Source organism: Mus musculus, chromosome 16, assembly GCF_000001635.26.
Source record: "Mus musculus strain C57BL/6J chromosome 16, GRCm38.p6 C57BL/6J".
In the NCBI taxonomy this organism is placed as follows: Eukaryota; Metazoa; Chordata; class Mammalia; order Rodentia; family Muridae; genus Mus; species Mus musculus.
Window position 1 is genome coordinate 16,503,014 of NC_000082.6, and position 15,443 is coordinate 16,518,456.

General features: G+C 40.5%; 1 protein-coding gene across 11 annotated transcripts in view; it reads right to left on the bottom strand.

The window, feature by feature from the left end:
- The window catches only part of Fgd4 (FYVE, RhoGEF and PH domain containing 4), a 183,625-nt gene that overhangs the window by 86,104 nt on the left and 82,078 nt on the right, over positions 1–15,443 (bottom strand). For all 11 annotated transcript variants that reach the window (XR_875778.3, XM_011245874.3, XM_006522027.4 and 8 more), the window contains exon 2: positions 1,084–1,203. Coding sequence is in view for 4 of the 11 variants with exons in the window: in XM_006522024.4 (XP_006522087.1) it covers positions 1,084–1,203 (120 nt within the window). In the remaining 7 variants the exon portion in view is untranslated. The remainder of the gene's footprint in view (positions 1–1,083; positions 1,204–15,443) is intronic.

Here is a 15,443-nt window from a genome sequence, read left to right on the forward strand (position 1 = left end):
CACCTTAGAAAACATCCCAAAGAAATTATTGGCTTCTTCTGCCATTTGAATCAGAATGCAGGCTCTCATCACTAAGTAATCTGATCTAGGATCCTCAGCCACCCAAACTGCAAGAAGTGAACGGCTCTTGTTAAGTCGCTACCAGTTTGTGATACTTGGTTATAGAAGTACAGACAAAGACATGGGGGAGTGTAAGGGGTCATTCGGCATAAAGGATAAGTTAGAAGGTTAGCCATGAGGACCAGGGCCAATGAGGAAGACTATCCCACAAAAGCATCTGCTTCATGACTTACTTAGTAGCTGTAGTTAGAGAAAGCAGCATATAATTAGCCTGTATTTAAGTTAGGGAGTAAGTACCTACTGAAGTAACCAATATATTGACTTAGCCATTAAACTATAAAACAATGAAAATAAGGCCAAGCATTGTCTCCCCAATAACAGGAATATGTTGGAGTGTGGTAGCAAAAAGGTCACTGCACTGCTTTTCTCAGTGTTCTAACTAGAAGACAGTGTAGGAAAGTCATGCATCTCTACAAACAATGCAAAGCCATAGTGGCTTTAAAATACCAAACCTCTTTTAATAAACCAGACTTACATGAATTTCAGTTTACACTCATTTTTCATCTTTTGACTCAGGAGAAATGAGAAAAGTGTTATCTTGTGTTTCGCACATAAAATGGCTTAAATAATGGTTAAAAATTTTCTGTCTTTATATTCACTTCAGTTTTATACAGGGAAATATGGTCAGAACTAAAGGCAATAGGCTCACATTTGGTTCATTATATAAGTCAGTACTTACGGGACTTAGTTTGATAGTCATACTTCATACCACTATGAACACAGTGGCCAGAATTCCATAACCACTGGGTCTTATTTTAAACTCATTTTTAAAGGTTTCTTTCAGAAAGCCTTAGCAAAGAACTTTTAAAGCAACTCAGCAACATGCAAAGAATCATAATAAAGAAGGCACACCTTGTTTTAAGAGCAGAGCAAATACTTGTTTCTACCCGAATAGGTTATCTGCATTCACTCTTCTCTGCGGCTTCTTAAACCTGACCAATTGCAGAGCCCCAGGATACAAACCTTGTGGCTTTGCACTTGCAGTGGAGCGTTTTGCTGGTGTCCTCCCATTTATTCCCTGAGCTTCTGTGGTTGTGTTGCTTGTCGTACAAGGTGGAGTAACCTTTGCACAAGTATTGATGCCTAGAATTTAAAAGAAAAGAGAAGGTAAATACAGAGATACAGCACAATTATTTAATAATTTAACATTCTTCTGACCACATAAAAACAGTGCTCCAAGACCTTAGAAACACATGGCATCTATAACACATAAATACTCCAATACTCAAATCCCTTTAAAGTTTCACTTGCTGTGTATTTGAGGGATAGACTTTGGCTCCTTTTTAAAAAAAATATGTAAACACCCATCCATCTAATTATTGGAACATTTGGATGAGTATGGTGGCTTATGCATGCAATTCCAGGAATTAGGGGCATTTAGGTCACAGGAGTGTGTGTAGGAGGTGTCTCTATAAGTTCAAGACCAGCCTGGTCAATATAGCAAGTGTCAGACCAGCCAGGAGAGAGTTGCCTGGAAGATGGCCAGACCACCTGAACCACCTGGAGAGAGCACTCTTTAAACAGTCTGCAGTGTGCTCCAGGTTCCCAACTTTTACAAGCTGCCACCCATGCTGGAGTTGGCTTTGGTGAGTCTTTGAATCATTTCTGATCTTGTAGTAACCACTTTCCCACACTACTGTAAGTGAATCTAATAAAATGCATTGGATCACCAAGTTGAACTTTGGAAGTGTCCATACTTTAGTTTGTTGTCATTCATCTATCTGTTGTTAACAGACTTCATTCTTGTCTCCCCAGAAACAATATCATAAAATATTATATAATGAAGAAAAGGCCACATCCTGAGTTTCTGTCATCTCTAACAGCAAACAATCATGTTACTATCTCTTGAGTGTGTGGTTTATCTAGGCTGTGTTCTGACTTTCTTGATGGGCAAAGGCTTCCCAGTCCTGAGACTGCTCCTCCCCATGGCCTACTCCAGTGTGGCACTTGCATCTGTCTCCTTGCATTGCTACTAGCATAAAATTCATCTTACAATCATCACTCCCCAGAATCAACATTCTGAACACCTCATCTCATAGCTGCTCCCCCAAATGACTGTCTTGACAATTCTACCTCAAATAATGCAACTCCATCCATGCTAAGTCAAAACCCTTGGAAGCAACTGGAATCCTTTCTTATGTCATCATATATCCTGTCCATAAGAAAAGTCTGTTGACTCTGTGTATTGGTTACTTTTCTGTTGCTATGATAAAACACCCACAGCCAAGGTACATGTGTGTGTGTGTGTGTGTGTGTGTGTGTGTGTGTGTGTGTGTGTGCGCACGTGTACATTTGTGTATATGCAGTTATTGGTGATTATGCTTACAAAAGGATAAGAGTTTTTCATGGCAGGGAAACATGGCGGCAGACAGGCATGGCAGCAGGAGCTGGAAGCCGAGAACTCACAACTTCCAACACAAGCATAAATCGGAATGAACTGACAGTGGCATGAGGCTTTTACTCTGAAAGCTGCCACCACCAACACACTTCCTTCAGCAAAGTTCCATACCTAAACTTCTTCAAACCTTGCTACCAATTGGAGACCAAGTATCCAAATGCCCAATATATGGGACATTCACACTCAAATTACCCAACTCTACATTGAAATTATCTCCAGACTTTGCATGCTGATCACTACCTTTATTGTTACTCTGGATTAAAGCAAGCCATCCACAGAGTCTTCGTACTCCTTCTCTAACTTCCAATACAGTCGACAACTTGGAACTAGGTTACTGGTGATCACGTGCTTAAGCTTCCTCGGTGGCTCTACACTGTACCAGGAGGAAAGCCTCAAGGTCTTTACAGTGATCTGCAGTCACTGCACAACCCAGCCTTGGCTTCATTATCAGGGATCTCATCATTTACAACTGTTCTGTTTACATCACTCCATTAGGATTAATCTTTGTTTCACACGCTGGCCAAACACATTCTATGATCTAGCTGTTCTCTGCTGGGATACTTCTTCAGATGATTTTTGCTACCTATTTATATTTTCCAAATCTTAGTTCAAATTGCACCTTCTCAATACAGAAGACTCTGACACACTACTTTCTAGAGCTGGTCTTCCTACAATCTTTTTCAAATCATTTTCCTGCAGCTCTTGCACCATGTAATAAGTGGTACATTGTCTGCTTTCTCTCCTCAGAATCTGAGCTATAGAACTCAGTCATCTTTGGATAGATTTCTTGACCACCACCCGTCACATAGTAGTGCATGATAAACATGCCCGACAAATGAATTCTGGACACCTTTGGGGCAAGGATTTCTTTTCTTGCCTAAATATGCTTTGCTAGACAATAGCAGAATATGTAAGTGTATTATAACTCACAGTGTATTTCCACACACTTCCAATTTTTATCCCAAACCTGAAACATTAAACATTGTTTCTATACAAGTTCCAATTTTTCAGAAGTAAGGGTAAAAGGAGGAAAAGCTTCAACTTTAAGAATGTTCTTCACATTCCAGAAGCAAATTTGTAAACATCTAGAGCTATGAAACTTCCCAGATGGTCACCTTAATAACAATATCAGATGTCAGCTTGCTGCTACGAGCATTAAAAAGGCTATTGCTCCTTGCTATTATGTACAGCCATGCCCAGTCTGTGCTCTGTGAGCCCCACATAACATCATACTGTCATCAGAAGGGAAGAACAACAGTATCTGGGTTATTGTGAATGCTTTACAAGTAACTGTTTCTATTACCATTTATCTGGGTGCCCATTCTCCCCACTGTTGCCATGTCTGTTACAGATAACCTTGCTGCTGCTTAGATACTCTTTTCTCACCTCCCAGCACCTGCTCACACTCACTCATTCCTGAGCATGTGACAGTCACTTCAGTGCCCAGGCTTCTGCTGTCTGCTTCGATTAAACAAGACATCATTTTGGATAATTTCTGGTAAAAATCATAACTCTTGAAAATCAATACAGAGAGAACCTGACAGCTTCTGGAACAGGCAGAAGCACAGAGGCGCTGAGGCAGCACCCTGTGTGGGCCGGGGACAGCCGGCCACCTTCCGGACCGGAGGACAGGTGCCCACCCGGCTGGGGAGGCGGCCTAAGCCACAGCAGCAGCGTTCGCCATCTTGGTCCGGGACCCGCCGAACTTAGGAAATTAGTCTGAACAGGTGAGAGGGTGCGCCAGAGAACCTGACAGCTTCTGGAACAGGCGGAAGCACAGAGGCGCTGAGGCAGCACCCTGTGTGGGCCAGGGACAGCCAGCCACCGTCCGGACCGGAGGACAGGTGCCCGCCCGGCTGGGGAGGCGGCCTAAGCCACAGCAGCAGCGGTCGCCATCTTGGTCCGGGACCCGCCGAACTTAGGAAATTAGTCTGAACAGGTGAGAGGGTGCGCCAGAGAACCTGACAGCTTCTGGAACAGGCGGAAGCACAGAGGCGCTGAGGCAGCACCCTTTGTGGGCCGGGGACAGCCGGCCACCTTCCGGACCGGAGGACAGGTGCCCGCCCGGCTGGGGAGGCGACCTAAGCCACAGCAGCAGCGGTCGCCATCTTGGTCCGGGACCCGCCGAACTTAGGAAATTAGTCTGAACAGGTGAGAGGGTGCGCCAGAGAACCTGACAGCTTCTGGAACAGGCGGAAGCACAGAGGTGCTGAGGCAGCACCCTTTGTGGGCCGGGGACAGCCGGCCACCTTCCGGACCAGAGGACAGGTGCCCGCCCGGCTGGGGAGGCGGCCTAAGCCACAGCAGCAGCGGTCGCCATCTTGGTCCGGGACCCGCCGAACTTAGGAAATTAGTCTGAACAGGTGAGAGGGTGCGCCAGAGAACCTGACAGCTTCTGGAACAGGCGGAAGCACAGAGGCGCTGAGGCAGCACCCTTTGTGGGCCGGGGACAGCCGGCCACCTTCCGGACCGGAGGACAGGTGCCCGCCCGGCTGGGGAGGCGACCTAAGCCACAGCAGCAGCGGTCGCCATTTTGGTCCGGGACCCGCCGAACTTAGGAAATTAGTCTGAACAGGTGAGAGGGTGCGCCAGAGAACCTGACAGCTTCTGGAACAGGCGGAAGCACAGAGGTGCTGAGGCAGCACCCTTTGTGGGCCGGGGACAGCCGGCCACCGTCCGGACCGGAGGACAGGTGCCCACCCGGCTGGGGAGGCGGCCTAAGCCACAGCAGCAGCGGTCGCCATCTTGGTCCCGGGACTCCAAGGAACTTAGGAATTTAGTCTGCTTAGGTGAGAGTCTGTACCACCTGGGAACTGCCAAAGCAACACAGTGTCTGAGAAAGGTCCTGTTTTGGGCCTTCTTCTTCGGCCAGGAGGAGGTCCAAATACAAGATATCTGCGCACCTTCCCTGTAAGAGAGCTTGCCAGCAGAGAGTGCTCTGAGCACTGAAACTCAGAGGAGAGAATCTGTCTCCCAGGTCTGCTGATAGACGGTAACAGAATCACCAGAAGAACAATCTCTAAACAGAGTCAACTATAACTACTAACTCCAGAGATTACCAGATGGCGAAAGGTAAACGGAGGAATCTTACTAACAGGAACCAAGACCACTCACCATCATCAGAACCCAGCACACCCACTTCGCCCAGTCCAGGGAACCCCAACACACCTGAGAACCTAGACCTAGATTTAAAAGCATATCTCATGATGATGGTAGAGGACATCAAGAAGGACTTTAATAAATCACTTAAAGAAATACAGGAGAACACTGCTAAAGAGTTACAAGTCCTTAAAGAAAAACAGGAAAACACAATCAAACAGGTAGAAGTCCTTACAGAAAAAGAGGAAAAAACATACAAACAGGTGATGGAAATGAACAAAATCATACTAGACCTAAAAAGGGAAGTAGACACAATAAAGAAAACTCAAAGCGAGGCAACACTAGAGATAGAAACCCTAGGAAAGAAATCTGGAACCATAGATTTGAGCATCAGCAACAGAATACAAGAGATGGAAGAGAGAATCTCAGGTGCAGAAGATTCCATAGAGAACATCGGCACAACAATCAAAGAAAATGGAAAATGCAAAAAGATCCTAACTCAAAATATCCAGGAAATCCAGGACACAATAAGAAGACCAAACGTACGGATAATAGGAGTGGATGAGAATGAAGATTTTCAACTCAAAGGTCCAGCAAACATCTTCAACAAAATTATTGAAGAAAACTTCCCAAATCTAAAGAATGAGATACATATGAACATACAAGAAGCCTACAGAACTCCAAATAGACTGGACCAGAAAAGAAATTCCTCCCGACACATAATAATCAGAACATCAAATGCACTAAATAAAGATAGAATACTAAAAGCAGTAAGGGAAAAAGGTCAAGTAACATATAAAGGCAAGCCTATCAGAATTACACCAGATTTTTCACCAGAGACTATGAAAGCCAGAAGAGCCTGGACAGATGTTATACAGACACTAAGAGAACACAAACTGCAGCCCAGGCTACTATACCCAGCCAAACTCTCAATTATCATAGAGGGAGAAACCAAAGTATTCCACGACAAAACCAAATTCACGCATTATCTCTCCACGAATCCAGCCCTTCAAAGGATAATAACAGAAAAAAACCAATACAAGAACGGGAACAACGCCCTAGAAAAAACAAGAAGGTAATCCCTCAACAAACCTAAAAGAAGACAGCCACAAGAACAGAATGCCACCTTTAACAACTAAAATAACAGGAAGCAACAATTACTTTTCCTTAATATCTCTTAACATCAATGGTCTCAACTCGCCAATAAAAAGACATAGACTAACAAACTGGCTACACAAACAAGACCCAACATTTTGCTGCTTACAGGAAACTCATCTCAGAGAAAAAGATAGACACTACCTCAGAATGAAAGGCTGGAAAACAATTTTCCAAGCAAATGGTATGAAGAAACAAGCAGGAGTAGCCATCCTAATATCTGATAAGATTGACTTCCAACCCAAAGTCATCAAAAAAGACAAGGAGGGACACTTCATTCTCATCAAAGGTAAAATCCTCCAAGAGGAACTCTCAATTCTGAATATCTATGCTCCAAATACAAGAGCAGCCACATTCACTAAAGAAACTTTAGTAAAGCTCAAAGCACACATTGCGCCTCACACAATAATAGTGGGAGACTTCAACACACCACTTTCACCAATGGACAGATCATGGAAACAGAAACTAAACAGGGACACACTGAAACTAACAGAAGTGATGAAACAAATGGATCTGACAGATATCTACAGAACATTTTATCCTAAAACAAAAGGATATACCTTCTTCTCAGCACCTCATGGTACCTTCTCCAAAATTGACCACATAATAGGTCACAAATCAGGCCTCAACAGATTCAAAAATATTGAAATTGTCCCATGTATCCTATCAGATCACCATGCACTAAGGCTGATCTTCAATAACAAAATAAATAACAGAAAGCCAACATTCACATGGAAACTGAACAACACTCTTCTCAATGATACCTTGGTCAAGGAAGGAATAAAGAAAGAAATTAAAGACTTTTTAGAGTTTAATGAAAATGAAGCCACAACGTACCCAAACCTTTGGGACACAATGAAAGCATTTCTAAGAGGGAAACTCATAGCTATGAGTGCCTTCAAGAAAAAACGGGAGAGAGCACATACTAGCAGCTTGACAACACATCTAAAAGCTCTAGAAAAAAAGGAAGCAAATTCACCCAAGAGGAGTAGACGGCAGGAAATAATCAAACTCAGGGGTGAAATCAACCAAGTGGAAACAAGAAGAACTATTCAAAGAATTAACCAAACGAGGAGTTGGTTCTATGAGAAAATCAACAAGATAGATAAACCCTTAGCTAGACTTACTAAAGGGCACAGGGACAAAATCCTAATTAACAAAATCAGAAATGAAAAGGGAGACATAACAACAGATCCTGAAGAAATCCAAAACACCATCAGATCCTTCTACAAAAGGCTATACTCAACAAAACTGGAAAACCTGGACGAAATGGACAAATTTCTGGACAGATACCAGGTACCAAAGTTGAATCAGGATCAAGTTGACCTTCTAAACAGTCCCATATCCCCTAAAGAAATAGAAGCAGTTATTAATAGTCTCCCAGCCAAAAAAAGCCCAGGACCAGACGGGTTTAGTGCAGAGTTCTATCAGACCTTCAAAGAAGATCTAACTCCAGTTCTACACAAACTTTTTCACAAGATAGAAGTAGAAGGTATTTTACCCAACTCATTTTATGAAGCCACTATTACTCTGATACCTAAACCACAGAAAGATCCAACAAAGATAGAGAACTTCAGACCAATTTCTCTTATGAACATCGATGCAAAAATCCTTAATAAAATTCTCGCTAACCGAATCCAAGAACACATTAAAGCAATCATCCATCCTGACCAAGTAGGTTTTATTCCAGGGATGCAGGGATGGTTTAATATACGAAAATCCATCAATGTAATCCATTATATAAACAAACTCAAAGACAAAAACCACATGATCATCTCGTTAGATGCAGAAAAAGCATTTGACAAGATCCAACACCCATTCATGATAAAAGTTCTGGAAAGATCAGGAATTCAAGGCCAATACCTAAACATGATAAAAGCAATCTACAGCAAACCAGTAGCCAACATCAAAGTAAATGGAGAGAAGCTGGAAGCAATCCCACTAAAATCAGGGACTAGACAAGGCTGCCCACTTTCTCCCTACCTTTTCAACATAGTACTTGAAGTATTAGCCAGAGCAATTCGACAACAAAAGGAGATCAAGGGGATACAAATTGGAAAAGAGGAAGTCAAAATATCACTTTTTGCAGATGATATGATAGTATATATAAGTGACCCTAAAAATTCCAACAGAGAACTCCTAAACCTGATAAACAGCTTCGGTGAAGTAGCTGGATATAAAATTAACTCAAACAAGTCAATGGCCTTTCTCTACACAAAGAATAAACAGGCTGAGAAAGAAATTAGGGAAACAACACCCTTCTCAATAGCCACAAATAATATAAAATATCTCGGCGTGACTCTAACGAAGGAAGTGAAAGATCTGTATGATAAAAACTTCAAGTCCCTGAAGAAAGAAATTAAAGAAGATCTCAGAAGATGGAAAGATCTCCCATGCTCATGGATTGGCAGGACCAACATTGTAAAAATGGCTATCTTGCCAAAAGCAATCTACAGATTCAATGCAATCCCCATTAAAATTCCAACTCAATTCTTCAACGAATTAGAAGGAGCAATTTGCAAATTCATCTGGAATAACAAAAAACCGAGGATAGCAAAAACTCTTCTCAAGGATAAAAGAACCTCTGGTGGAATCACCATGCCTGACCTAAAGCTTTACTACAGAGCAATTGTGATAAAAACTGCATGGTACTGGTATAGAGACAGACAAGTGGACCAATGGAATAGAATTGAAGACCCAGAAATGAACCCACACACCTATGGTCACTTGATCTTCGACAAGGGAGCCAAAACCATCCAGTGGAAGAAAGACAGCATTTTCAACAATTGGTGCTGGCACAACTGGTTGTTATCATGTAAAAGAATGCGAATCGATCCATACTTATCTCCTTGTACTAAGGTCAAATCTAAGTGGATCAAGGAACTTCACATAAAACCAGAGACACTGAAACTTATAGAGGAGAAAGTGGGGAAAAGCCTTGAAGATATGGGCACAGGGGAAAAATTCCTGAACAGAACAGCAATGGCTTGTGCTGTAAGATCGAGAATTGACAAATGGGACCTAATGAAACTCCAAAGTTTCTGCAAGGCAAAAGATACTGTCTATAAGACAAAAAGACCACCAACAGACTGGGAAAGGATCTTTACCTACCCTAAATCAGATAGGGGACTAATATCCAACATATATAAAGAACTCAAGAAGGTGGACCTCAGAAAATCAAATAACCCCTTAAAAAATGGGGCTCAGAACTGAACAAAGAATTCTCACCTGAGGAATACCGAATGGCAGAGAAGCACCTGAAAAAATGTTCAACATCCTTAATCATCAGGGAAATGCAAATCAAAACAACCCTGAGATTCCACCTCACACCAGTGAGAATGGCTAAGATCAAAAATTCAGGTGACAGCAGATGCTGGCGAGGATGTGGAGAAAAAAGGAACACTCCTCCATTGTTGGTGGGATTGCAGGCTTGTACAACCACTCTGGAAATCAATCTGGCGGTTCCTCAGAAAATTGGACATAGTACTACCAGAGGATCCAGCAATACCTCTCCTGGGCATATATCCAGAAGAAGCCCCAACTGGTAAGAAGGACACATGCTCCACTATGTTCATAGCAGCCTTATTTATAATAGCCAGAAGCTGGAAAGAACCCAGATGCCCCTCAACAGAGGAATGGATACAGAAAATGTGGTACATCTACACAATGGAGTACTACTCAGCTATTAAAAAGAATGAATTTATGAAATTCCTAGCCAAATGGATGGACCTGGAGAGCATCATCCTGAGTGAGGTAACACAATCACAAAGGAACTCACACAATATGTACTCACTGATAAGTGGATACTAGCCCAAAACCTAGGATACCCACGATATAAGATACAATTTCCTAAACACATGAAACTCAAGAAAAATGAAGACTGAAGTGTGGACACTATGCCCCTCCTTAGAAGTGCGAACAAAACACCCATGGAAGGAGTTACAGAAACAAAGTATGGAGCTGAGATGAAAGGATGGACCATGTAGAGACTGCCATATCCAGGGATCCACCCCATAATCAGCTTCCAAATGCTGACACCATTGCATACACTAGCAAGATTTTACTGAAAGGACCCAGATGTAGCTGTCTCTTGTGAGACTATGCCGGGGCCTAGCAAACACAGAAGTGGATGCTCACAGTCAGCTAATGGATGGATCACAGGGCTCCCAATGGAGGAGCTAGAGAAAGTACCCAAGGAGCTAAAGGGATCTTCAACCCTATAGGTGGAACAACATTATGAACTAACCAGTACCCCTGAGCTCTTGACTCTAGCTGCATATGTATCAAAAGATGGCCTAGTCGGCCATCACTGGAAAGAGAGGCCCATTGGACACGCAGACTTTGTGTGCCCCGGTACAGGGGAACGCCAGGGCCAAAGTGGGGGAGTGGGTGGGTAGGGGAGTGGGGGTGGGTGGGTAAGGGGGACTTTTGGTATAGCATTGGAAATGTAAATGAGCTAAATACCTAATAAAAAATGGAAAAAAAAAATAAGTAAGGAGCAAGGGAAAGAACTCAGTGTATGCCATTGTGTGTGATATATTAAAGATTCATGACTCACAAAAAAAAAAAAAAAAAAGAAAATCAATACAATAATTCATTGTTTTAAAATGAACAGGCCTGGAAAAGCAAATATCTCTTATTCAGTAAGGATGATCTCAGAATTTATAATGGTGAAATAATGTCTAGTAACTGGCAAGTAAAATTTGTTACAGACAGTGTGAATCCCACTGAAAACCTCATTGCTAATCAATATTTCTATAATATTGCATTCCTGTAAATGTATAGCCTGGATTCCATAAACTTTTAAAATCTTCCCTTTATGTGAACTTCATTTGTCATTATTGTAATTGCTAGTTTTTGTTAAAATGTTTCACTTTCTAAAAGGCATATTTAAGTGGCTATGGCCACTTAAAAACCTCAAGGCTTTGAGGATTTTTTTCTTTGAGACTATCCAATGACCATCTGTAGAACAAAATCTATTATGCTTTAATTTATTCTATCCCCCTACCTATTTCTCCCACCAAGTGAAAGCCCTAAGTAAAGTGCCTGTTTTCTCAGAATCCCCAGGAATAGAAAACACCAAGTAATTTACTCTTAAGTAGCAAGGAGAGATAGATAATTCCATAAGGATGTAAGTTCCCCCTACCCTTGCTGATTAGTTATGAAGCAATATTACTGAGCTAGGATAAGACAGAGAGAGTTTGAAATGACTTCATTGGCATCTGTGGTCTCTTAGTTTTTAGTATATTTTCTGGTTACTGTCTGAATTCCTTCATCTCCCCCTTTTAGTGTCAGTGTGAGATTATGCGTGAGCAGTGTTGAAGCCACACAGAAACAGACGTACACTCAATATCAAGTTTCACCGTCCATCACTGGTGCACACTCTGATCATCTGCATGTTACAGTCATGGGTTGATAGCATAAAGTTATATTCAGGAACAAATTCAGAATTTCTACTCTGACAATCATGTTATATTCAAGGAGCATAAGTTATTGGTCTTTCAATATATGAACCTTGTATTTACATTACTGATCTTGCGACATTAGTTGGGACTTCAAGTACTATAATGAAAATCCACAATGAGAGGGAACCCTGATGTCTTGTTCCTATTTTAATGGGAAATTTCTGGTTCTTCACATTAAATGTGAGGTTAATGTTAGTTCTCTAGGCACATTGTCTTATTCTAAGGTTGGTCAGTGTCACTAACTTACTCTGAGTGCTCATGATGAATAATGGATACAGGATACCAGCAAATACTGTTTCTTCACCTCATTATGCATGTTTTAAAATTTACCTTTTTGCTTTGATGAATGATATTAATCAGTTTTTGAAGGTTGAGCAAGGTTTACATAAATAGATAAATTCCACTTCACTATCAAAATGGTTATTGTGATAAATGCACATTTAGGCACTGTTTTTATTGTGAAAACATCCCAGAATTACTAATACCCAAACCAATTAAAATACAACGAAACACAAAATGGTTGTATTTAAATATGTATGTGTATACATACATACATATGCAAAAAATCATAGAAAAAGAGTGAATAGGGAGTTGAAGGTGTTGAGGTGAAGAAAAGGAAAGGCATAAATATATAACTTAGGATATATTAAAGAAAAGACATATCCTACAATTCTTTGATAGTTTAATACTCTATAGTAAGCATAAAATAATAAAAGATGACAAAATGATGAATTTTAAGGGACTTACTTAATATCTACACATATAATATGTACCTATTATATAAGTAATTATATATATTTAATACACACATATTATATATAATAATATATATTTTACAGGTACACACATGCATGACCCCCTCCCCCAATTTATATATCTACATCTGTTATAAAAGACACAGTAGCGGATTCTTCTCAATGGTATAGTCAAAAAACAGAAGAATATTCCTAGTTAAGGCATTTGCTAAAACAACTTAGTTTCCTTCCTTCCTTCCTTCCTTCCTTCCTTCCTTCCTTCCTTCCTTCCTTAATGTTTTTCTGATAGTAGTAACTAAACCTAGGACCTCACAGAGGCTAGACCACTTAAATACTTCCCCAATATTTTTCACTCCTGCAATGTAGTCCCAAAATACATAGCTTTGAACTTGTGATCCCCCTTTCTCATTCTCCTAAATGCAGAGACTTCCTTGAAAGTCTAGCAGTTAGTTGGGTGTGCAATAAAAGACTATTCAGAATACAAGGAGATCATCCAGGATACAACCTCTGCATTGATATTTGTTTGTTTAGGTGTCCTTGAACCAAACTGGCAATTTGTCCTAATGTTTCAATTGCATTGCTTTATGTTTTGGGATATATTTACTATGATATCTTTTTTAAAATTCCATTATATGTGCATTCCTATGGAAGGGGAGATGTAGTTCATTGGTAAAGAACTTACCTCGAACTTATCTAAGCTCATACTCAGTACTGCAGGGGTCAAAGGGTAGAAAACAGTATAGAGCTGGCACAAAAACAAGACATACAATTACCTTCATGAAATTTATTAAAATTAATTTGTTATATTGGGTTGGATAGTATTATGTCCACTTTACACAAGCTATATTCACTGAAGAAGAAGCATTATTTGAGAAAATGCCTACATAGGATTGGGATATAAGCAAGTCTGCAGTGTTTTCTTAGTGAATGGCTGATAGGATCAGCCCACCATGGTTCAGATGTCTCTGAGTTCTATAAGGAAAATAGCTGAGAGTCATTAGGCAGCTATGTCTGAGCTGTTCTATGTTCTCTTTGCCAATATTATATGATATAGCTCATTCTTGATGTTGATGATCCATCAACCCATCAAAAACAGCATATATAGTACTGTACTTCTAAATAAACTTGCTTGGCAAAATATAAAGTCTGTAAAAGACCACTCGATCCCATATTTTATCTTCTAAATTGTCTGTCTTCTTTATCTTTCTTATACCCTGGCAACTCTTTTACAGATCCTTGTCGTTGAGGAGCAACCTGCTAGTCCAGGTCAACATAACCATAAAATAACTTGATAGGTCTCTCATTGGGATTATGTTGAATCAAGTTAATTTAGGAAAAAATATCATCATGAAACTGTTAATTTTTTTTCTGTCTATAAACATGGAAAAATCTAAGGAAAAAAAACAAAGATAAAAGGATCAGAGGAGAGAACCCATATCAAGGTCATGCACCTACATCCATCTGATGTTTCTGGAAAGATGCTAGAAATGCACACTGCAGGAATGATGGCCTCTTCTGCACATAATGCTGGCCAGACTGTATGTTCAGAAGGACGAAATTATAACCTTATCTCTCACTTTATATAAAAATGAACTCCAATGAAAAGACATAGATAAAACACCTCAAGATATAATAAGAATAGGCATAGACTTCTCAAATAGTACTCTAGTCTCTCAGGAAATAACATCAACAACTGACCCATGAAACATTGTGAAATTAAAAGGTGTCGTCTGCAGAGCCAAGGAAACAGTTGAAACAATGAAGAGACAGCTACAGGATGGAAGACTACATCTCACAGGACTGTGATTTAGAATATCAATTGATAAAAAAAGCCTACACAACAATAAATCAAACAACCCAATCAATCAACAGGTTGATGAATAGACAGTTCTCAAAACCAAATGAAATGTAAATGATAGTAAACATGATAAAAATGTTCAACTTTATTAGTCATTGAAGAAATGTAAACTAAAATTACACTGATACTAAGACCCTGTTTTACTCTATTCAGAACAGCGGTTGTTAAGAAAACCAACAGCACATGCTGGCAAGGACAAAGCGAACCTCATACAGTGCATGTAAACTAGTCTCGTCTGCATGGAGATCAGGATGGATGCTCTTTGAGAAGGACACGCAGATCTAGCATGTGACCTGGGTACGTCATTTCATGTCTACACTTCACAGAGGTGCATGTGCATCCATGCTTATTGCATCATTATTCACAATATTAAATTACAGACTCAACCTAAGTCCATCAACAGAAGAATCAACACACAAAATATGGCATATATGTACAATAGAAAAGATTTCAGCCACAAAGAAGTCAGTTATTTGAAAGAAAACAGATGCAAGTGGAGAGTCTCATGTCAAGAAAATTATATCAGTTTCAGAAAGACAAATGCTTTCTCATTTGTTGCTCCTAGGTCTTAACATAGATATATAAATGTATTT